This window comes from Salvelinus sp. IW2-2015, linkage group LG13 (assembly GCF_002910315.2).
Source record: "Salvelinus sp. IW2-2015 linkage group LG13, ASM291031v2, whole genome shotgun sequence".
Taxonomy (NCBI): domain Eukaryota; kingdom Metazoa; phylum Chordata; class Actinopteri; order Salmoniformes; family Salmonidae; genus Salvelinus; species Salvelinus sp. IW2-2015.
This window is the reverse complement of record NC_036853.1, coordinates 26,330,743-26,354,449: the sequence shown is the minus strand read 5'-3', so window position 1 is coordinate 26,354,449 and position 23,707 is coordinate 26,330,743. Positions and strand designations below refer to the sequence as shown.

Below are 23,707 nucleotides of genomic sequence, written 5' to 3'. Positions count from 1 at the left end.
TTCTGTTGATGAATCATGCTGTTTGTTCTCGATAATTGGGTGTTTAACACAATTCGCTTCAAGGGTTCACTGGAACTCTTTGAATGTTTTATTGACCTCCGTCCATTGTTTGGTTGGTAACACTTGACTTGATACGCAGTTATGACACAGTCATAATCATGTCATAATTTGTCATAACAGCTGACATAATGTGTCATAACCTGTCATAATAAGGTCATAACACTGTCATGACCCATGTATTGTGACATAGATTGCGTTATTTTATGGCTATTTATGGTACCTACATAATAGTGTCAAAACCCACATTTATTCAAATTAGTTTTTTCCCTGCCAAGAAGTTTCCTTTCGTTTGAAAGTTTGTTTCTTAAATCTTTTGTTGTTGTTGTAATGATTTCTTTACAGTCATGTTTTTTTCATCATATTTTAAATGACTTATATAAATTAAACTTTATGACACTGTCATGAAGCTATATGAACATCCTGTGTCACTTAACTTGGACTAAGAAAATACACTTTATGACATTGTCGAAAAGCATTATGACCATCATACAAGCCAGATAGGCCTAGATGTACATGCCCTTATATCAGTAATCAGTCAAAAAGAGGGTGTCTTGTCCTGCTCCTGAAGTCTGCTACTGCATTCATCCCGGTCACCAGCAACAGAGCATTGTCTGACATCAATGTGTGCGCAATTACAATTATAATTTAATATGGTCAATTAAAAAATATATATATTACAAACATACTGTTGACATGTGTCAAGGGTATGGTGTAATGGAATGTTTTGCCTTGTGTGGTACGTTTCGTGGGTTTTGACACTCATATGTAGGTGTCATAACCAGCCATAAAATAACTACCATGGGTGGTTTTGTGTGTTTTTACACTCTTATGTAGGTGTCATAACCAGCCATGACACAACAGGTCTAAATATACATGTATGGTCATGACAGTTTTATGACCATATTTGAACAGGTTATGACAAGTTATGTCAGCTATTATGACATATTGTGACATGGTTATGACCGTGTCATAACGTGTTAAACCGATGGGTGTCGAGTAAAGTGTTACCGTTTGGTTTAGGTGACTTGCTCCTCAGGTCAGCACCAAGTGCACATCATTAACATAATTAGGCTTCACAAAGATTAACTGGTTAGTCTGTATTTACCTTAGTCTGGGACTCCCTAGTCTAGAACTAATTAATCTGAAGTTAAGCAACGTCTCAGAAAGCCATTTTTTAAATCTGGATTCATTTAAGTAGAGTTATCCTAGTCATGACTTACATTAAACTCTGTCAGGGAAACTGCCCCGTAGTGTATTTGAGGTTTTAAAAGGTTTCTAAAGTGTGTAATTTCTGACTTGATTTTCCTTATGAAAAATGTATCAAACACTACAAAAATGTCCATTAACTATAATCCACATAATAATTCACATTTCCTGTTGCTGCAGGATTATTTTCCTGCTTTTCTCAGCCTCCAGTATTTATGCTGCAGTAGTTTATGTGTCGGGGGGCTAGGGTCAGTTGGTTATATCTGGAGTACTTCTCCTGTCTTATCCGGTGTCCTGTGTGAATTTAAGTATGCTCTCTCTAATTCTCTCCTTCTCTCTTTCTTTCTCTCTCTCGGTGGACCTGAGCCCTAGGACCATGCGTCAGGATTACCGGGCATGATGACTCCTTGCTGTCCCCAGTCCACCTGGCCTTGCTGCTGTTCCAGTTTCAACTGTTCTGCCTGCGGCTATGGAACCCTGACCTGTCCACCGGACGTGCTACCTGTCCCAGACCTGCTGTTTTCAACTCTCTAGAGACCGCAGGAGCGGTAGAGATACTCTTAATGATCGGCTATGAAAAGCCAACTGACATTTACTTCTGATTATTATTTGACCATGCTGGTCATTTATGAACATTTGAACATCTTGGCCATGTTCTGTTATAATCTCCACCCGACACAGCCAGAAGAGGACTGGCCACCCCTCATAGCATGGTTCCTCTCTAGGTTTCTTCCTAGGTTTTGGCCTTTCTAGGGAGTTTTTCCTAGCCGCCGTGCTTCTACACCTGCATTGCTTGCTGTTTGGGGTTTTAGGCTGGGTTTCTGTACAGCACTTCGAGATATTAGCTGATGTACGAAGGGCTATATAAAATAAACTTGATTTGATTTGATTTGATCTGTAGCAAACTGGCTCAAATTAAGATCCTAAATCTGTACACGCAATTTAAAAAAAGCATAACCTTCTTTCAAAAAACAGGATGTTTTATTACAAACAAAAGTTAATTTACTACAGTATACAAGCATGAAATAGACTTTGTTAGGCAAATTTTACAATAGGAAAAATTTATTTTTTAAATGCCCATCATTGTTAAAGTGGAAATCAGCAGAAGAAACCATAACAAAGCGGTCTCCTCAGCCCTGGTTTGGTAAATCAAATTTTATCTGTCACATGCGCTAAAATGCTTACTTACAAACCCTTAACCTACAATGCTTTAAGAAGTGAAGATTAAAAAAAAAAAAAAATGTTAAGTAAAAAATTGAAAAGTAAAAAATTGAAAAGTAAAAAATTGAAAATAAAAGTACCAAAAAGCTGAGAGATGGGGCTGGAAAAATGTAATCATTCTCGATTTCATAGAAAGAGCTATGGACGCAAGGATTGACCATCCATTATATCAAAATTATAGTTTTAACCAATGTTTTGAGGGTATATTGTTTACAAACATTGGAGTAAAATAAGCTTATATTTGGGGTTCTAATGGGGTACGTCAGTTGAACTAAGCTAATGAGGTATTTCTAAGATATATTCTTCAAGAATCAATGGGTACACATCATTAATTTCTAAGTCCAAAAATGTATGTCGCAACTTCTGATTGCCCCTTGAAGGCCACATTTACACGTGTAGCTAACATATTTAGTTTTAATTATTGTGTTTTATTGAGAAGCCACACAGTTATACATGAAAATAGTCAAATAAAGACATTACTCCTTGTCACTCATTGTTATGTCAAACATTTGGCTTGACAATCACAGCAATGGAGTAGGCAAGAACACAAACATATCTGCGACCAAGCTAATCCAAGCAGTAAACTGTAAACTGGTCCAATATAATGGACCAGTTTCATCTGGCTTATGGGTCCAACTGCTCGCAGATGTCTTGGCCTTGTTTTTAGGAGTACAGGATCATGCTGGAGAAGAAGCCATGCGAGGGGAAAGAAGGGGAGGGAGCAGGGGGAGGTGGTTGTCCTAGTGATAGTACATTTTAAAAGCGTGCACGGATACGCTCCAGAGGGTCTGTTTCCCACATCTTGGGGTCCCAGGCCTGGAACCAGCCGGTGAAGGTTGGCGGTTCCATTCCCTGCTTGATCGTGGTGATGGCAATGCCCCGGCGTCCAGAGGGGTCTGAATCCAAGTAGTCTGTGGCTGAAAGACAAAAAGAAAGCTCTACATTAAGTCCCATAGATTGACACTTTTTGTCAATGACTACAATGAGGTAGGGATAGAGTGTATGTATGAACAATGGCCAATAAATCCAGATTATTAATCAATCGTACCAATTTTTGCTGATCCGGTCCTCTCCACTTCGTTGGCCTCGTTGCCTATCCAGAGGAAGACCTATTAAAATAATAGAAAAAGAGAGTGGATCATCAATAGAAATAGAATAACTAGACAGACATTCCCAGTCAAGTTAATGCTCCGTGATGTGTGGACCGGCGGCCATATTAATTGTACTGTGTGTGTTCCCATGCCAGGAACAATGATTTACACTAGATGACAGACAGGAGGTGCTGTTTTGAAGCAACCACGCCTCCTTCTTGGCATTCCCCAACCATTGTAAATAAAACAATTTAAGCTACAGAAATACATGTATTGATGTCTACATTTGTTTTTGCCACCTTTATTCTATTATAGACACCTTAATGTATACTTTTAAATAATATTATGTGAGCTAATAAATATATATGTTTTAAAAAGTCCTTAAAGTAAACATTTTATATACTGTATATTTTTTATCTTATGTTACTGTTCCCACTACAACAAAAACATTCTTAAATACATGTCATTTTGTCCTTTAAACATTTAATTGAAATACTGTAGAATTCCATTCATTCCTATGGATGACTGCCAATACGGCTGACRGGTAGCTTCAAAGCCTCTCATTGGCCAATACATAGTACCAGCAATCCAGGGTTTATATACATCAGGAAGTATGTCATTCTATTTCTATGGGATCAACCCTGCACACTCAAATTATTATACAGGAAACAATAAAAGCAGGATGTGAAGAGGGATTGGAGGATTGGACCACTACCTCTAAAAACTCATGGCAGGACTCAAGTTGCATCAGAGCCACTGGGATCATGCGGATAATACTGTCTAATGGTTTTATGATGGTATTCCACATCATGCCAAGACCTTACCTGATCCCAAGTGTCCAGAAGCATGACATCATCAGTTGCCAAGTCTGACTGGTTGAAATCTCCAGGCACCTCCTCAGCCTGAGAGAGAGAAAGACAAAGAGAAAGAGAAAGAAATACAGAGTATCCTTTGATGTCTCCAACCTTCACAACCAAATAGGCCATCCCTTCACTAAGAGAAAGCATTCCTCCACTCACTATGAGTCTGCCAGTCTTGTTAGAGCAGCCAAACAGGCGTGGTGGCTTCACCATCTTCTGCAGACAGCTGGAGGTCTGGTACTCCTTCTTCCCTCCCAGAGCAGACCAGAACCCAGCTGGGGAAGAGAGCAGAATATGGTACATCAAAACACTCATCATACCAGTTTCATTCAATGCAAATGGAGAAACATCAGAAAAATACAAGAATAAATTATAGTGAGTACATCATTTTGTAATGATTGTTCAAATGTAATATTTGCTAATAAAAGCACTGCAATAAAAGTATTTAAAATAGAAAAAATGAATGTAAAATAAATCCTATCATCACTAAGGGACGTTTTGTTATGACAGTCYCCAGGTGTAAGACTACAACACCCACCAGGCTCCTTGCCCTCTGGCACCACAGTGGCACGCCCTCCTCCCAGGAAAGAGGTGACATGCTGTGCCGCAGCCATCTCCTCCTCAGTGGCCCCCACTCCCCTCCACAGGAACATAGTGTCAGAGGACTTCAGCACAAACACATCATTGGTGTTCAGGAACGCAGCAGAGGGCTCCACCTGAGGAGAGGATTGGAGACGGGGGGAGCACGAAGTCTTGAATCTTGCGTCGTTTTATAAATCAACTCATACACCCTGTACCATTTTTGATGTACCATCGCTACATCAAAAATCTCTTTCCAACTATTMTCAATTTGTATGGCACAGCTGTCAACATCCTGGTCCACAAATGAAACTGGCATACTGTCCTATTTATGCTACTTTTATTCCTCCGTCAGTTTTGATCCTTTATATTAGGCAGACAGACCAGTTCCTTACCTCCTCCTGCCTCCTCCATTTTTGTGGTAATGTTGTAATCAATTGGTTGTAATCTTGGATTGAGTAGACCTTCCCATACAATTCTGATAACTCCATAAAATACATAACTCTACCATTCCAATTTACAATATCATTTAATAACAAAATACCCTTTTCAAACATATTTGACATAAATACAGGTTTTTTATTAACCAGCACATTTGAGTTCAGCCATTATATTTGTTCTATTTTTTCAGGGGGATGAAATTGAAATTGTAACCAGCTCTGCAGTGCTTGCTTGAAAAAGAGAGATACTTGAAAAATGTTTAATTTTAAATTAATCGAAAATGGGACATGGCAATCTGCACAAAGGCAAAAAGGCCATTTTTAAACAATGGATGAGCTTTTCTTAGTAATCTATTTGAAAAACATTTAGGGTTCAAGAAAAAACTTGAAGCTTTTAGAGAGAGGTTTAGTGCTTTTACATTTAATAACCTCAACCCACACAATTCATATTCATTATATAGACAGGCATGCTTTATCTTGTCTGGTTTAGCGTCCCAGATATACGTGTATGTTGTGTGACTGACTGACCTCTACAGCCCGTGTGGCCTTGGTGGAGCTCTGGCGGATGTGGAAGAGGCGTGTGGAGCCCACCTTGCTCTGGCCCCCCTTACGGGACGTTCCGCCCAGGTGGATCACCATGGGCTTCCCCTTGAACAGACTCATCAGGTGGGCCGGCTCCTGGCCCTGAGTCACACGCACCTGGAGGAGAGAGGAGAGGAGACATTTCAACACAACCATTAGACCATGGGCTTTCACAGCCAGGTTGTTACTGTAAAACAGATTTTGTTCTCAATGACTTACCTGGCTAAGGTTAAATAAATAAATCACACTTCCAAACTACAAAGACARGAGGACACTTCTCTGAGTGTTTGAAAGACATATGAGGTGTGTTTAAATCAGATTTATCTGAATGGGGAGCAATTGTTCTTGGATTGTCTTTGTACAGTAAGTGTTACCTGGACAGGTGAGCCTCCCATGGAGTCGTCCAGCCTGACCGTCAGGAAGGCAGAAGCAGCCAGCTCATCCTGAGTACACTTCCGCCCCTGCCTGAAGACATCAATCAATCAATATATCAATCCATCAATCACTGTTATGGTATGGGATAACATAGACACAAACAGAGAGAACTTAATGTGCTCCTGCAGTTACACTGAGTATACAACACATTAAGAACACCTGCTCTTTCCATTACATAGACTGACCAGGTGAATCCAGGTGAAAGCTATGATCCCTTATTGATGTCACTTGTTAAATCCACTTCAATCAGTGTAGATGAAGGGGAGGAGACAGGTTGAAGAAGGATTTTTATGCCCTGAGACAATTAAGACATGGATTGTGTGTATGTGCCATTCAGAGGGTGAATGGGCAAGAAAAAAGATTTAAGTGCCTTTGAACAGGGTATGGTAGTAGGTCCTAGGGGCGCTGGTGTGTGTCAAGAACTGCAATGCTGCTGGGTTTTTCATGCTCAACAGTTTCTCTTGTGCATCAAGAATGGTCCACCACCCAAAAGGACATCCAGCCAACTTGACACAACTGTGGGAAGCATTGAAGTCAACATGGGCCAGCATCCCTGTGGAACGTTTTTGACACCTTGTAGAGTCCATGCCCGACGAATTGAGGCTGTTCTGAGGCCAAAAGGGCACAACTCAATATTTGGAAGGTGTTCTCAATGTTTGGTATACTCAGTCTATAGCTCCAGTCTGATGATGGCTCTCTCTTGTGGCGACATGGTGAACAGCACTCACCAGGTGTAGATGATATGCTGCTCCCTGCCTCCTAGGCGGTAGCTGTACAGGACCAGGTAGCAGTCACCTCCATAGAACTGGCCGTAGCTGGAGGGGTCCACTGGCACCTGGGCACCATCCTCCACACGCCACACCTGAGGAGGGGAAGCATCACCTTTAGTTACCAAGGTGCAACTCTCAGTGTGTGGTACGTTAAAAACAATTCACATATGGGCTGGGTGGTCTAGTGGTCGGGACGGCAGCCTCCAGCACACATACACAAGTTTGCCTACTTCCTTGTAACACATTCTCCCTCTGCCTGTTATTCTCTCTATGGCTCTATGGCACATTGGAGAAGGAGGTCTGAGGGGGATGGACCTTGGATGTTCTCCTCCAAAACAGTTCAGAAGTAGGTGAGGAGATAAGATGAAAGGATTTTTGGAAAGACAAATTGAGATTCACTCTTTTCACTCCTTTAAACAAAACAAAAAAACTATTCTCACACCACCAGGAGTAGTAGAATTAGACAGTGATGTAAAAATATTTGAAAGTACTACTTAAGTAGTTTTTTTGGGTATCTGTACTTTACTATTTATATTTTTGACTTAATTATATTTACTTTTACTTCACTACATTCCTAAAGAAAAGTATGTACTTTTATTCCATACATTTTCCCTGACACCCAAAAGTACTCGTTACATTTTGAATGCTTAGCAGGACAGGAAAATATTCTAATTCACACACTTATCAAGAGAACATCCCTGGTCATCCCTACTGCCTCTGATCTGGCGGACTCACTAAACACATGCTTGGTTTGTAAATMATGTCTGAGTGTTGGAGCGTGCCCCTGGCTATCCATAAATAAAAAGAAAAAAAATGAAAATGGTGCTTAATATAAGGAATTTGAAATGATTCATACTTTTACTTTTGATTCTTAAGTATATTTTAGCAATTACATTTACTTTTGTTACTTAAGTATATTTAAAACCAAATACGTTTAGACTTTTACTCAACTAGGATTTTACTGGGTGACTTTTACTTTTACTTGAGTCATTTTCTATTAAGGAATCTTTACTTTTACTCAAGTATGACAATTGGGTATTTTCCACCACTGGAGTTAGATCATCATACTGAATCTCATCACTAGATTCTCTCAGCAGTACCTGAACCTTCCCGGATCCGTCATCCACCATGCCGTGTTGGGTAACCATGGTCTTGTTGGTGTGTAGGGCGGAGGAGTCGAAGGGGACCTGCTCCACCCTGGCAATACGTCCCACACTGTAGGCCTGGCCTGGGCCCGTGGTCTGGTCCTTGTCCTTCCAGTTACAGAAGAACTGCTTAAACAGGGTAGTCTCTCCTCCGCACGGCAACACCTGGATCTGTACAGGACAGAAGAAGACATCAAAGGACTTCAATCATTCAACCCACATATCTGTAAAGGGACATGATAGCAGTAGATCCAAAGGAATTGGTCAATACACKGAGCTGAGTGAGTGGTGATGGGATGTGGAGAGGTTGTTGTTGTAGTGTATGACTTTTGCACAATTCAGCAGCAGTAGGGTAGAAAGGTTACTGTCATGGTGCATAACTTTGGCATGCGAATGCACGYCAGCAGTCTGAAGACATGTTTGCTGTAACGTTACCTGGGTCTGCTTGGGGTAATTCTTCTCCTTGATGAACTGTTCTGCAGCATTCATGGCAGCCTTGCGCTCATCTGTGGAGGCACTAGGTCCTTTCCAGACAAAGATCTTGCAGTCCGATCCGTTGTCCAGAATGTAACACTCGCTGGGAGAGAGCATCTCTTGTTTGAAGGGGCTGGTCTGGGCCACCACTGACACCTTCATGGAGCCGGCCGCATCAGAGATCTACAACCCAATACAATACATCTTTATTCATCCACATTATACGGAGACAACTGAAATGGACCATTGTGCTTTCACAGTACACAGCYCCACCACAAAACATACACATATGACAGACTGGGAACAGCACAGGGTTGCGAGTCTTTACCATGTAGAGAGCTCCCTTCTTGTTGGATTTTTCAACAGTCTCGTCATCAGGGCTTCCTGCAGGGATGTTGGGTTTGGGCCCCAGAGCCTTAACATAAACACAAACACAGCAATTATTAATACCGTGAATAAGMAGAAATAAGTCATAGCCAAGTTTATCAGCTCTGCCTAAGAAGTCCCATTGCGCTCATCTACAGTTCCACCATTGCATAAAAACCCTTGTATAGAGTTTGTGACCACCGTGCAAGACCAGGAACAACCCCTTACCTTTAAAAAATGCAAAATAGAAGACAGCTAAAATGATTCAAGTTCATACTGCAATGTCTTAGTGTGCTAAAAGGGCATAATAATGCCAGATGCCAGTAACCCTCGCTCCCATATTCCCTTCCTGTATTACAGGGACAGGAAGTGGTGGTGAAGGTGACTCACGTCGATGACAGCCTGTCGGTGAATCCCAAACTGCCCCCTCGCCCCTATCAACTCGCTCGAAGGGCCCTCCGTCGTCACGTGTTGCTGACGAAACTCCGAGGGTGACCTCCAGAGAGTAGGGATGGGATCAATAAACCCATCAACTTCGGAACACACTCCTTACTTGAACGATGCAATACATTTTCCACTTTTAAACAATAAAACGKCCATGAAATTCTAATTAACGAATCCCCCTGTTGTTATACAAGATATAAACCACAGTAACAGTTAAACATTTAATTTGGGAGGTATGTCATCTGTTACATGTATCAAGTCTCGAAATCAGACATTAACAAATGCAAACAACATATAATTAGGAATGCCTCTCCATTATTTTATGAAATTGCGCAGACTCCAAACATATRGCAGTGCGTGTCGGGATAGCACTTCGCTCTGAAGCCTGCAGCCTTGCTGGCTCGGTGGAAGTGACTATCTGAAGGTCTAATTAGCCCCTACACTCTCGATCATCTTCACTCCCTCAGCAATGAGACACTTGTGCAAATGGCAGAGGTGCGCATGAATGTGCAATTGGAGGGGGAGCGGTGAGGGGATGATTTGGGATTCAGTCAGAGGCTCTCCTCCCTCCTCGATCATCTGTGTGTGTGTGTGTGTGTGTGTGTGTGTGTGTGTGTGTGTGTGTGTGTGTGTGTGTGTTGTGTGTGTGTGTGTGTGTGTGTGTGTGTGTGTGTGGATAAGAGAGTGTTAAATTACTAAAATGTAAAAATGCAAATGTCTCACGTTGATGATAGCCTCTGGCTCTCCTCCCTCCTCAACAATTTGCAGCTTGGCCCGGCCATTCCTCTCGTTGTCACGGACATCGATGGCCACCTCGGACGCCTTCAGTCGCTCGAAGCGGTTGCACTCACTGCCACACCACTGGAAGATGTCCTGAGAATAGAAACAAAAGTTGTCTTAATGGCCATGACTCAGACTTAGGGTAAGGGAGGAGTCTTGCCTCTGGATATAACTACTTATGCATGCTCATGTATGCTCCACAAAATAACAACTGGGGTATTTTACTGCCCTCTCCTTCTTTGGAGCCGTCATCCCTCCCATTACACATATGCAAACATTGTGCTTCTGCCTATGTGACAATCCCCTTATGTAGCATCGGCTAAGTTCAATGCACGAGGGTCTGGTTGAGGAGACCTAACTCCTTAACTTCTAATTTCATCGTTGAGCTTAGTCACTGATACCCTATCCCAGCTCACCTTTCCCAGGTCGACGATGAAGCAGTCCCCACTGTTGAAGCTGGACCAGGACATGTCCACCTCTGTGGCTCTGATGACCCTGCGGCCCTTGATGTGCAGCAGACGCTTGACGTTCGTCTCGTTGGTCACCACGTGCTGGAAGCCAGAGGCCACCCCACCTTGCTGAGGGACAGAGAATTTAAATAATGTGTCAGGTTAACAYAGCTAACAATAAAACATAGTTTATAAGAAGTTTATATGCACAGTGAGTATACCAAACATTAGGAACACCTTCCTAATATTGAGTTGCACCCTCCTGCTTTTGCCCTCAGAACAGCCTCAATTAGTCGGACATGGACRCTACAAGGTGTCGAAAGCATTCCACAGTGATGCTGGCCCATGTTGACTCTAATGCTTCCCAAAATTGTGTCAAGTTGGCTGGATGTCCTTTGGGTGGTGGACRATTCTTTATACACACGGGAAACTGTTGAGTGTGAAAAACKCAGCAGCGTTGCAGTTCTTTACACAAACCGGTGCACCTGGCACCTACTACCATACCCCATTCAAAGGTACTTAAATATTTTGTCTTGCCCATTCACCCTCTGAATGGCARACATACACAATCCATGTCTCAATTGTCTCAAAGCTTAAAAATCCTTCTTTAAACTCTTAGCCTGTCTCCTCCCCTTCATCTACACTGATTGGAGTGGATTTAACAAGTGACATCAATAAGAGATCATATCTTTCACCTGGATTCACCTGGTCAGTCTATGTCAGGGGTATTGAACTCTGACCCTATGAGGTCCGGAGCCTGCTGGTTTTCTGTTCTACCTGACAATTAATTGCACCCACCTGGTGTCCCAGGTCTAAATCAGTCCCTAATTAGAGGGAAACAATGAAAAAAAGCAGTGGAACTGGCTTCAAGGTCCAGAGTTGAGTTATAGGGGTCGCTGTCTTGAAAACWTGATTGCTGAGAAGCAAAACATTTTAGGACTATGTCAACAATTAACTAATGAAACAAATACCAAAAGATAGTTTTTGGGTGGAATTTTCCATAAATATTTTGTATACTCAGTGTATATTACATATGTTACAAACTCCAACTTCAAAGTTCATTGTGAGTAACTTTGTCCAGAGTAGTAAGTAAATATTTACTTCCAAGGCTTCCTTCTGAAAAAAGACCCAGATGTGCCCTCCCTCAGCCTGTCTGCCATTTCAAACTCTCCATAGCAACCTTCTATGGAAAACTTTAACCACTGTTAAAGCTAAAACTTAAAGACACAGTCCTTTAAATAGTACAGTTAGCTTTTTGGCAACATGTGTCGAGACTCATTAGTATTTCAACACAGGATTGGACCCTTTTTTTCAATTTTCGCCTAAAATGACATACCCAAATCTAACTGCCCGTAGCTCAGCACCTGAAGCAAGGATATTCATATTCTTGATACCGTTTGAAAGGAAACACTTTGAAGTTTGTGGAAATGTGAAATCAATGTAGGAGAATATAACACATTAGATCTGGTAAAAGATCATACAAAGAAAAAAACATGTGTTTTTTTCATCATCTTTGAAATGCAAGAGAAAGGCCAGTATCTAACTTAGGACTCTAGGTACAATTTAGATTTTGGCCACTAGACGGCAGCAGTGTATGTGCAAAGTTGTAGACTGATCCAATGAACCATTGCATTTCTGTTCAAAATGTTGTATCAAGTCTGCCCAAATGTGCCTAATTGTTCAATATATACATTTTCAAGTACATAACAGTACACTCTCCTCAAACAATAGCATGGTATGTTTTCACTGTAATAGCTACTGTAAATTGGACAGTGCAGTTAGATTAACAAGAATGTAAGCTGTCTGCCGATATAAGATATGTCTATGTCCTGGGAAATGTTCTTGTTACTTACAATGTCATACTAATCATATTAGCGCACATTAGCGCAACCGTCCAGTGGGTGGGACACCGATCTGAAGAGATCCTTAACTTAATGGGAGTGTTGCTGTTGGGGTGGTCCTCACTAGAGAATTGATTACTACACCTTTGACCACCCATTGTGGTATCCTGTAATTCAATAGATCTAAACTTCAGTCTCAMTAGTCACCAAGTTCAAATTGGAATCTACTTTGTTGTCAATACTTGGTTATCAATACTTAACCTAATAATGCAAAACCCGCACACATTATTTTCCTTCCRTTCACTGCATTGGGTTTCAATGTCATTGACATACACAGAGAAGTATAGTAGTGAGCTGWATAATAACAGAGTAAGCTTCTAAGTGCTGGAAAAGAAAACAGAGACTTTCAGTCATTTTTAATGATACAGTTTTCAGTAATACCTCACCTTGTACTTGATGCCAGACTTGAAGTATCCCAGGAAGGTGATAGACTCATTGTTCTGGACCTCTCTGAATTGGACCGGGCCTCCGCCCAGGAAATCATCCAGTTGGGTGCCAAAGATGGCCGCCGCACCCATTTCATCCTGAGAACTTTCATTTCCTGTMGTATCAGCCAATAGAGACAGAGATGAGGAGGAAGATTACCAATGGGAAAGGCCATAGAACATACAGAACGATGTAGGGTGAAGTTCCCCCTTAGGCGGTGTTCTTGGGTCAGWTTTGCATTTTTCCTACTACTGATTAAGGTTAGGATTGCTGAATATAGCTGTGTACCTAGGGGAAACTTCACCCTGGAGCATTCAAAACATAAAAGGGAGGAACCATTCAGTCAATTATCAAATAAATATGACAGGTGAACTGGCATGTGTCTTTTGATAATGCTTATCATGATCATTTTCTGCACGTATAGGATAGCAGTTAAAGGCTCAGCTTGAGTGACTCTGGTGGTAGGATATATCASTGGGGTAACCAGCTCTATCTCTCACCCATCCACATGTGGATGTAGTATGAGGGGGCGGCGGTGGTGTAGAGCAGAACGTAGCAGTCTCCAGTGAAGAAGTTCCCATAGAGCTGTTTAGGAACCGGCTTCAGGTCCATCTTCTCCACACGCCATACCTGAAGACCAGGCCCCTTTCCTGCAATCTGGAACTCCTTATGGAACACCATGGTTCTGGAAGGGAGGAGGAGGAGCAGGAGAAAGCGAAGGGGTGATTAGGAGGAGGAGGAGGTGATGGAGAGTCAAGGTCATACACAAGATGACTGTCATTATCACTGACAAACACACAAAAAAATCAGAATCACAGTAAAGTCAAAGATATGATGTAAACGTATGGCTCTTTATCACCAGTTAACGAGACCTTGGAGAGTGTCTGTAGTGGTAAAGGCTGACATATGGTGCTAAAAATGGAAATCTGTAGGTAGTACACTCAAAAATAATGCTGGGTTAAAAAAATCAATGTTGGTAAATATTGGACAGAACACTTGTTGYGTTATTTTGGAACAGCCAGTTGGGTCACTTAGTTGGGTTTTTGATGCTGGCTTATMGAGCTATGACCCACCGGGTCAGATCAGAAGACTGGAAGKGTGGCTTCMTGGGTGCGTGGCTTTCAAATTGATATTTTTTGCCTCCCYTGAGAGTAAATATCATTCTGGTTCATGTTATTTTGTATTGTCATCACTAATGAGGTTGCGCACTGACACTTTGTGGCTTTTATGAGGGTTCAAATCAAATCAAATCTTATTGGTCACATACACATGGTTAGCAGATGTTAATGCGAGTGTAGRGAAATGCTTGTTACACAAGAGTGTGAGTTGCTCAGGTGCCTATGCATATCCCAATGTTGGGAGAGTTASCACTGTTACYATATTTWAATAATGTTAGAACATTTATATTAACATACGTAACTTGCAAAAAATATTGAAGAACATTTGAAATTTGCAGTGCACAAACATATCATGATCAACAGGAATAACATTTACTCTCACGGGTGGCCAAAACGAACTATCTGAAAGCCACGTCACTAATAAGCCATGCCTCCAGTCTTCAAAGAAAACCACCCAACTAAGTGACCCTGGGTCAAAATAACCCTATTTGTGTTCTGTCCACTATTTACCCAGCGCTGGGTTGTTTTCAACCCAGCATTTTTTGAAGTGTAGAAGTACCAAAGTCCTAGGTTTCATAATACACCACTACTTTAGTATTGTGTCATATGTGTAATAGGATCATTACTGTACGTTGTACGTCAATTAGGTTAGTTAATGTTTGACTGAATCCTTAGAGGCATTTATTACACAACACAAGTCAAAGCTCCAGGTAATATTTTCTCCAGGTAAACAGAGGAAATTATTGGCTCACTGAAGAGAAGGCCATATCACATGACTATTGACTTTAAACAGTATTGTTTACTTAAGACAGGTGTGTGTTCTGTTGAATGACCCAATATTATGTCAGCAGATCCCTGTGTCTGTTGCAAAACAAAGGAGTGGTTGCAGTTCCGGATTTTCTGGAAACCGTTTTGCTGGGGCTAAAAATACTGATATTTCTGCCCATGTGAAGGATTTTTTTTCTTAGCTGCTGCAATAGAGATCCTATGAAATTACTAGAGGGGCTTTGTCATACACRCTTAATGTTCAAGAATGGAGTGAAAATGGCAGCCACATTGGTCAGGAACAAATCCAAACCAGTGTAATATGAGTTAATGGCAGTAGAGGCATAATCCAGATTTGATTTATGCAGGAACATAACAGATAGGCGTGTGATATATCAGAAATTGAGTAATAGAATTACTGTCAACCTAAAAATATTGTCATATAATTATAAATACAGTTTATACAGGTTTTGTACAAATGTTCTGTATAAATAGCCTCTAAAATATATTCAAAAAGACCATAAATGACTAAATGATTTGTTTTCTTGATAAACAGTGAGTGCTAGTATATGATACACTATCAGTACTTATTACAACTTGTCTAACTCTTATCATCAACTGATTTCAGCCAGTGTATTGCTGTGGATTGACTGCCTTGTTTGAATGGAATGTTGGAATCATTCCTCTTAAACTGTCTGGCTAGCWAACTAACAAACATACAGTGAAGATAAATTCTTCAAATMAATTTTTTTCCACACTATCTTATCACAGCACTGGCAAACCATGGTTGACCAACTCCTTGACCAAAATGGCTGACACTTAGACCATCATCAGAAGGTTAATGTCCATTGCATTCCATGCCTCAGTAGGCTTTTAAGCATAAGCATGATTTCATGTTCTTTTTTCAGAGTTAGGCTACATGCAGCAGTTTACATGTTGTCCAAAAAAGACATGATCAACATGTTCGTACATACTCGCAGATAGTTTTTTGCAGCAACACAAAACTCAAGTGGGGAGTTACATGTAGCTATCTAGCCAACATATCAAACACAAGCAAGTCACAGACACAAGGTCTAATATTTTTTTTCATCATCATTGCAAACTTTGGCGAAGCAGGAAGCAGACAGGCAGTCAAAGCAGTCGTGTTATTTCTCAGCAGCTCTGGCTAGTGACTATGATATGGCAGCAACTACAAATATAAGCCTACATCATCACACAAACAAAGATTGTTTTCACTCCAATGCAATGTATAAGGACAGCATCCTGCTTGTGCAGCTGCAATATCCCTTACAACAGACAGAGAAGATTGTAGCCTTCTCATTGGCCTTGAATGTTCCTTCAAATCGTCGCAGAGTTTTTACTTCAGCTGTCCGGAAAAATGAGTCAGAGACATAGGCTACTTCATTTATTTGGCAACGGTATTTAGTCTTTCTTTACTACGGATGTCATCCACATATTTAAAGCAAAATGTCATGCTTTTAACATTGTGTGTGAAACCTTTTAGAATGTCGCGTTGTCAAACAACCGCTCTGTATCACAGAGGCAGTATGTCTCTCATACCTCATGTTTTTGTATCAATATCAGACTTACATGAAACCGGATACTTTACCATTACTCCTTAATGAGAATGGTGTCTATCTCGAATTCCGACAGTAACTCAATGTTGATCTAGGGTGGTGGTGCAAATGAGAGAGTGAGTCACATGAGCCTGACTGACTCGAGAGAAAGAACTGTTTCTCTCCCTTTCTCTCTCTACTTATCTCTCTTTCTTTCTCTTTCTCTCAAACTGACTGTTAGGATGACTTATCCATTTCTCAACATTTCAGCATCTGAAAATGTATTGTGGTCCATATTCACCATACAAGCATACCTGACATGATTGCGTTCCAAACTTGAAATGTCATGTACATAAAAGACGTGATAGAAGATATTTTTTCATTTTATTTATCTCAGCAAATACAGTGTTTTGATTGYAGCGTCTCATGAGACTGGATTGGAATAAGAAGAAACATTTTCCCCAAGACGGGAATCTGTAAACATATGCCCCTGTAGCCCATGTGGTCCTCTAACCAATTACTCTCTCAGTATTCCGCAAGCAGCTCGATTCCTCTGTGGTTCTACTGGATGGGTTCTGGGCTAATTCACAACACTTACCCACCTCAGACGCCAAACAGTAAAAACTATAGGATGACAGACCACAAAATGACATACACACTACATGACCAAAAGTATGTGAACACCTGCTCGTCGAACATCTCATTCCAAAATCATGGGCATTACTATCGAGTTGGTCCCCCCCGTAGCTGCTATAACAGCCTGCACTTTTCTAGGAAGGCTTTCAACTAGATGTTGGAACATTGCTGAGGGGACTTGCTTCCATTCAGCAACAAGAGCATTAGTGAGGTCGGGCACTGATGTTGGGTGATTAGGCCTGGTTCGCAGTCAGCGATCCAATTCATCGCAAAGGTGTTCGATGGGGATGAGGTTAGGGCTCTGTGCCGGCCAGTCAAGTTCTTCCCCACCGATCTTGACAAACCATTTCTGTTTGGACTTTGCTTTGTGCACGGGGGCATTGCCATGCTGAAACAGGAAAGGGCCTTCCCCAAACTATTGCCACAAAATTGGAAGCACAGAATGGTCTAGAATGTCATTGTATGCTGCAGCGTTAAGATTTCCCTTCATTGGAACTAAGGATCTTAGCCCAAACCATAAAAACAGCACCAGACGATTATTCCTCAGCCACCAAACTTTACAGTTGGCACTATGCATTGGGGCAGGTAGCATTCTCGTGGCATCCGCCAAACCCAGATTCGTCCATTGGACTGCCAGTTGGTGAAGCGTGATTCATTACTCCAGAGAAAGCGTTTCCACTGCTCCAGATTCCAATGGTGGCGAGCTTTACACCACTCCATCCGACGCATGGCATTGCACATGGTGATCTTAGGCTTGTGTGCGCCTGCTCGGCCATAGAAACCAATTTCATGAAGCTCCCAACGAACAGTTCTTGTGCTGACCATGCTTCCAGAGGTAGTTTGGAACTCGATAGTGAGTGTTGCAACCGAGGACAGACAATATTTAGGAGCTACACGCTCCAGCACTCGGCGGTCCCGTTCTGTTAGCTTGTGTGGCCTACCACTTCATGGCTGAGCCGTCGTTGCTTCAGCCACACCCGTCAGCAACGGGTGTGGCTGACATAACTGAATCCATTCATTTGAAGGTGTGTCCACATACTTTTGTATATATAGTGTATAATTGATGTTATCTGTGTGACACACCCTCCCAAAAACATTTACCCACTGCTACATTTACATAAAATGTAATGTAAGATTGAGACATAAACGACATAATGAAAAATGAAATAATAAATGGAAAATAGAATAATTAATTAATTATCTGTCATTAGTTTATTTAGTTCACAATATCATTGTGTTAAAACATATCAATATGCAGAGATATATGGCAGAGATAGGCCTATATATTTTTTACCTCATATACCAATGTGTGTAACTTTCCATACTATTTATTCACTGCAGCATGCTAATACAGCAACTCAATTGAGCAATACAATTGAAAAATGTCTGTAGTATACAATAAAATGGATGTATTCTAAAATTAAAAAATTAAAAAATGTCTGTAAAAGTCTTTCCAATATGCAATCATACTGTTAATTCCTCTGTAAAATATGAATATGACTCATATAGACGGTTTTTGCATAGGTTTTCCCCTCCTGGATCCTACTAGCTGAGCCACCAACTACAATTTAAAGGCACAGTTTATTACTGAAACAGTTCTTCTTTTTTCCCCCTCTGCCATTCTACACATTTTGTGGGAATTAACCTATTAACATGTATGCATCAATTCAAAAGAATAGCTAATATATCTAGCCAAACCAGAAATGTGTTTGCAAGGCAACTGCGATATGATAAAGAATAGACTGGCAGCAACATGTCACTTTCACACCAAAGATTCTGCTGATAAACAAAAAAAATACTTTGAAGTTTAGTTCTCGTGTATATCTGTATCCTAATTGGATGAGAATTGCTGACGTAAGGATATAAAACTTCTGTATTTTTATTTTTTTTACCTGATAGTAGAAAACTTTCGAAGATGAACTCAGCAGCAAAGGCAGATGTGGATGTTGTGTAGTAGCCTATTCAAGATTCTGCAAAGATTGTGAGTGAYGCTATTATAAAGCCAGAGCATCTCGGAAAGAAGAGGCATCTCAAGCCCCACCCAATCCAATTTGCAAGTAACAACACGTCGTGACCAAAAATAACTATCTGAAAACCACGCCCCTAATAGGCCATGTCTTCTGAAAATAGCCCGGTTACCCAAACATTTAACCATCAGTTGGGTTTTTATTAACTTTCATGCTGGGTTGACCCAGCACCTGAGGAGGTGTGCCCTTTTGGGGGTGTGACTTTCAGATTGTTTTGTCTATCCGTGGGAGTAAATGTAATTCCTGTTCATCATGTTAAGTTTGTACACTACAGATTTTTTTTTAAATCAATAGTTTTGCACATCACATATTTGAATATAAATTTAATGAAAAGATACATAATGTGCTTGACCCCACCTTACAAAAACACGTTGCTGGATATTTGCAATATTACTATTTTAATATTAAAACATAGTGGTAACAATCCCAACATTAAGATATGCATAGACAGTTGAGGAACTCATACTCTTGTGTAAGCCTCATTAATACTCATTAAGTCTGTGCTCAATCTTAGCAGAACCGATTAACTGGAATTAAATTTACTCTCACGGGTGGCAAAAAAATGAAAAAGCCACACCACTACTAAGCCACGCCTCCATTTTTGGGAGCGTATAAACAATTTATGTGAACAAAAAGTTATTTTATATTTCCCTCGGACATTGTACACATTTTGTGGTGATTAACCTATTGACATTTATTCGAAAGAATACCCAATACATCTAGCCTACCTCAGATGAGTTTGCAAGGCAATATGATAAAGAATAGACCGGCAGCAACGTTTCTTTAATACTAAAAATGCTGCTGATAAAGAAACAAATAACTTTTACAATATACAAAAAGTCAAGGATTATCTCTGATATAATTTAATGTAAATGAGTGGAGCCAATTTATTTTACAAATCTATCTGTATCCTAATTGTATGATAATTGCTGATTATACAACTTGTGTATTTTTCTATTTTTTTTACCTGATAGTAGAAAACTTTTGAAGATGAACTCAGCAGCAAAGACAGATGTGGATGTTGTGTAGTAGCCTATTCAAGATTCTGCAAAGATTGTGAGTGAGGCTATTATATAGCTGGAGCTTTGCACTCAGAAAGAAGAGGCGTCTCCCGCCCTGCCCCAACTGAACCTGCAAGTAACAACACATAGTAAACTAGTGCTTACCACTGTAGGCCTACTTTGAGTAGGTAGTACAGGGCCTTTAGAAAGCCTACACGCTCTTGAACCTATTTTCATATTTTGTTGCGTTACAAAGTGGGATTGAAATATATTTAATTGTAATTTTTTTGTCATTGATCTACACAAAATACTCCTGTAATGTCAAAGTGAATAAATATATATATTTACAATATTTACAATATATATATATATTTACAAATTAATACAAATGTAATAACTAAAATATAGTTGTTGCATAAGTATTCACCCCCTTTGTTTAGGCAAGCTGAAATTAGTTCAGAAGTAAAATTTGGCTCAACAAATCACATAAGTTATATGGACTGACTGTGTGATCTAATAGGGGTTGACATGATTTTTGAATGACTACCTCTTCCTCGGTCCCCCATACATACAACATTTGTAAGGTCCCTGAGTCAAGTATTGAATTTCACAGATTCAACWACAACAACCAGGGGGATTTTRAAAAGCCTCATAACGAAGGGCAGTGATTGGTAGATGGGTAAAAATAACACATCAGACATTGAATAGATCTTTAAGCATGGTCAAGTACTGAATTATGCTGTGGATTATGCTAAACCACCCAGACACATCAAATATGCAGTTTTCCTTCTGAACCCACTCCCCCCCCAAACCCACTCCTCTCTTCATCATACTGAGCAGCACTGAAACCAAACCCTTACCTTACCTTAGAATAAACTGGGTTTATATCCTAACCCCAATCCCTCCCTTTAACCCAAACTGGTTTCATATCCAAATCCCAATCCCGCCCCTCCTGTATACTGACACACCCCACTCTTTCCCTTCTTTGAGCCCAACCCTCTCTTTATTCATGTCATGTTTAGTCTGATGTTTTGTTTTGACTCCTGTTTTGTTGTTTTCTTTTTCATTTCTATAATTGTAAAGCGACTTTGGGTCCGTATTATTATTAATGTAATACTGAAAAATGTGGCCCTAAATTCAAAGCCTTATGTTTGGGGCAAATCCAACACAACACTGAATAATTGCTTCCTTATTTTCAAGCATAGTGGTTGTGCATTTTTTATTTTTTAACCTTTATTTAATTAGGCAAGTCACGGTATGGGTATATGCATGACATTAGCAAAGACTGGGGAGTTTTTCAGGATGAAAGAAACGGGATGGAGCTAAGCACAGGCAAAATCCCAGAGGAAAATCTGCGTCAGTCTGCTTTAAACCGTACACTGGGAGAGCATTTCACCTTTCAGCAGGTCTATAACGTACAACACAAAGCAAAATCTACACTGGAGTTGCTCACCAAGAAGAGTGGACAGTTGGACAGTTTTGACTTAAATCTGCTTGAAAATCTATGGCAAGACTTGAAAATTGCTGTCTAGCCATGATCCCCAACACCTTGACAGAACCTGAAGATTTTTTTWAAGAATAATGGGAAAATATTGCACAATACAGGTGTGCAAAGCTCTTGTGAGACTGACCCAAGAAGACTCACAGCTGTAATCGCTGCCGAAGGTGTTTCTAACATGTATTGACTCAGGGGGGTGAATACTTATCCAATCAAGGTACTGTATATTAGTGTTTCACTTTTCATTCATCTTAAAAGACATGTTAGAATTTGTCTTCCACTTTGACATCAGTATTTTGTGTAAATTGTTAACAAAAAATTACAATTAAATCCATTTAATACCACTTTCTAAGACAATACCATTTGAAGAAATCCAACGGGGGTGTAAACTTTCTGTAGACACTAGGTACATACCAGTCATACAGGTACACAGAATATTTTTGTTACATGAAGTTCAAAAAAGTGTTTTTATCCTTATTTATGTAACTTTACAACTACTGTCACTSTATGATAAATTGCACTCATTCCATAATTCATTCTCACACCAATGGAGCACACATCAAGATTATGACATTGTTATGTTATAAACATGTATTTATGTGTAATAAATTATGTTCTGAGTTGTTATTTTTATTATGGTGGTGTAGGTGGATGATGGCATGTTTTTGCAAACAAAGTAGCATTTCAAACAATGTCAACAACTGCATAAATTACATAGATGGGTCTTGAGAGAATATCTCTCTAGAGAATAACTAAATCTCTGAGGCCATGAGATTGGTGCCTTTCTCTTCTCATTGTCACTGATATCAGGCATCATGCTGTACTCAAAGACGTTAAACCTATTGTGAATGAAACTGCATTTTGTGGCACATTCATGTGAATCACTCATGAGTGAAATGTGATTTCCAAGTGTTTAAAAAACATTGTCCTACCAAGAAGAGGTTTTAACTAGGTGGAACTCCCTTCCCAAGCCTTTACATACCAATTGTATTATTAATAAATCCTTTGTGATCAATATGATAATTTCTCTGTATGTATTTTTCTATAAAAAATTTGCCGCCTACTGTGTATAAACTGTGTAAATTGTATTGATAGGGAAACTAAGCTTCCTGAAGCACTGAGGCATTCCATCCCATTGTGTCGAAAATAGGTTCATTATTTGAGGATTTGATCAACACAGTGTACACTAGTGGCACCTACTGGTCAAAAGAATTTAGAGCAGCCAAATGATCATAGATGATGTCCCACACACAGTAGCACCTGCGCAGAGTAGCTTTTTGTCTTCAACCGAAACCAATACCAAACCAATCAGGTGGTTGTTTGACAAAACTAAGCTTTGGACGACATTGATTAAGTGAGAAGCACAGTGCTTTGAAGTAAACTGCTTAGTGATTTTGACGCATGCCTCGGAGCTTCGGTATCAACGTTAACATCAATAGTTAATTGACGTCAATATTGCACCTATAACTCCCCAAAACAACAAAAKATTWAAAAAAATAAAACTCTGTCAAAATAGAAATWAAAAAAWAAAAAACAGTAATTTTCATATTTCAAACTGTTTTATTCAAAATATCATCAAACATCCTGAGAAACATAGATATACTGTATATTGCAGGATTAATAAAGTACAGTATTTCTCACATGTTGGTATTTTGAGTTTCTCTCTATAATTATATTGTTTATATTTTTTTAAGTATTGTTTGTGCATTGCCAGTCAGGGGTGCCAGTAATTTTGGAGCCCACTGTACATGCCTCCTTAGAATATCCTGTGGATTACATTAAAAAAGACCCAGCTGTTGGGTAAACCCAGCATGAAATTGAATAAACACTCAAATTATAGTTAAATTAACCCATGTTTGGGTAATCAGGTTATTATT

At 40.0% G+C, this 23,707-nt stretch overlaps 1 protein-coding gene across 2 annotated transcripts; it reads right to left on the bottom strand.

Moving 5' to 3' along the window:
• Positions 1-2,911: 2,911 nt before the first annotated feature.
• On the bottom strand, positions 2,912-20,379 carry LOC111972369 (gelsolin). Of its 2 annotated transcripts, none has more exons than XM_023999404.3 (16): positions 20,299-20,379; positions 13,730-13,914; positions 13,190-13,344; positions 10,870-11,031; positions 10,397-10,546; positions 9,192-9,278; positions 8,825-9,046; positions 8,345-8,560; positions 7,203-7,336; positions 6,414-6,504; positions 5,986-6,156; positions 4,977-5,154; positions 4,598-4,713; positions 4,403-4,480; positions 3,536-3,596; positions 2,912-3,404 (listed from the first exon to the last, which is right to left on the bottom strand). In XM_023999404.3, the coding sequence occupies exons 2-16, from the start codon at positions 13,908-13,910 to the stop codon at positions 3,244-3,246; spliced, it is 2,163 nt and encodes a 720-aa protein (XP_023855172.1). In that variant the 5' UTR covers positions 13,911-13,914; positions 20,299-20,379; the 3' UTR covers positions 2,912-3,243. The 2 variants fall into 2 exon arrangements, with proteins under 2 accessions (XP_023855172.1, XP_023855171.1); XM_023999403.3 differs by lacking the exon at positions 20,299-20,379 and adding an exon at positions 19,197-19,329.
• Between the last annotated feature and the right edge of the window lie 3,328 nt (positions 20,380-23,707).

Coding starts and splice junctions, on each gene's coding strand:
- LOC111972369 (XM_023999404.3), bottom strand. CDS start 13,910: ATGGTGTTCCATAAGGAGTTCCAGATTGCAGGAAAGGGGCCTGGTCTT. Junction 7,337..8,344: donor ACGGATCCGGGAAGGTTCAG/GTACTGCTGAGA, acceptor TCCCCTCCTCAG/GTGTGGCGTGTGGAGGATGG. Junction 4,481..4,597: donor ACAAGACTGGCAGACTCATA/GTGAGTGGAGGA, acceptor TCTCTCTCTCAG/GCTGAGGAGGTGCCTGGAGA.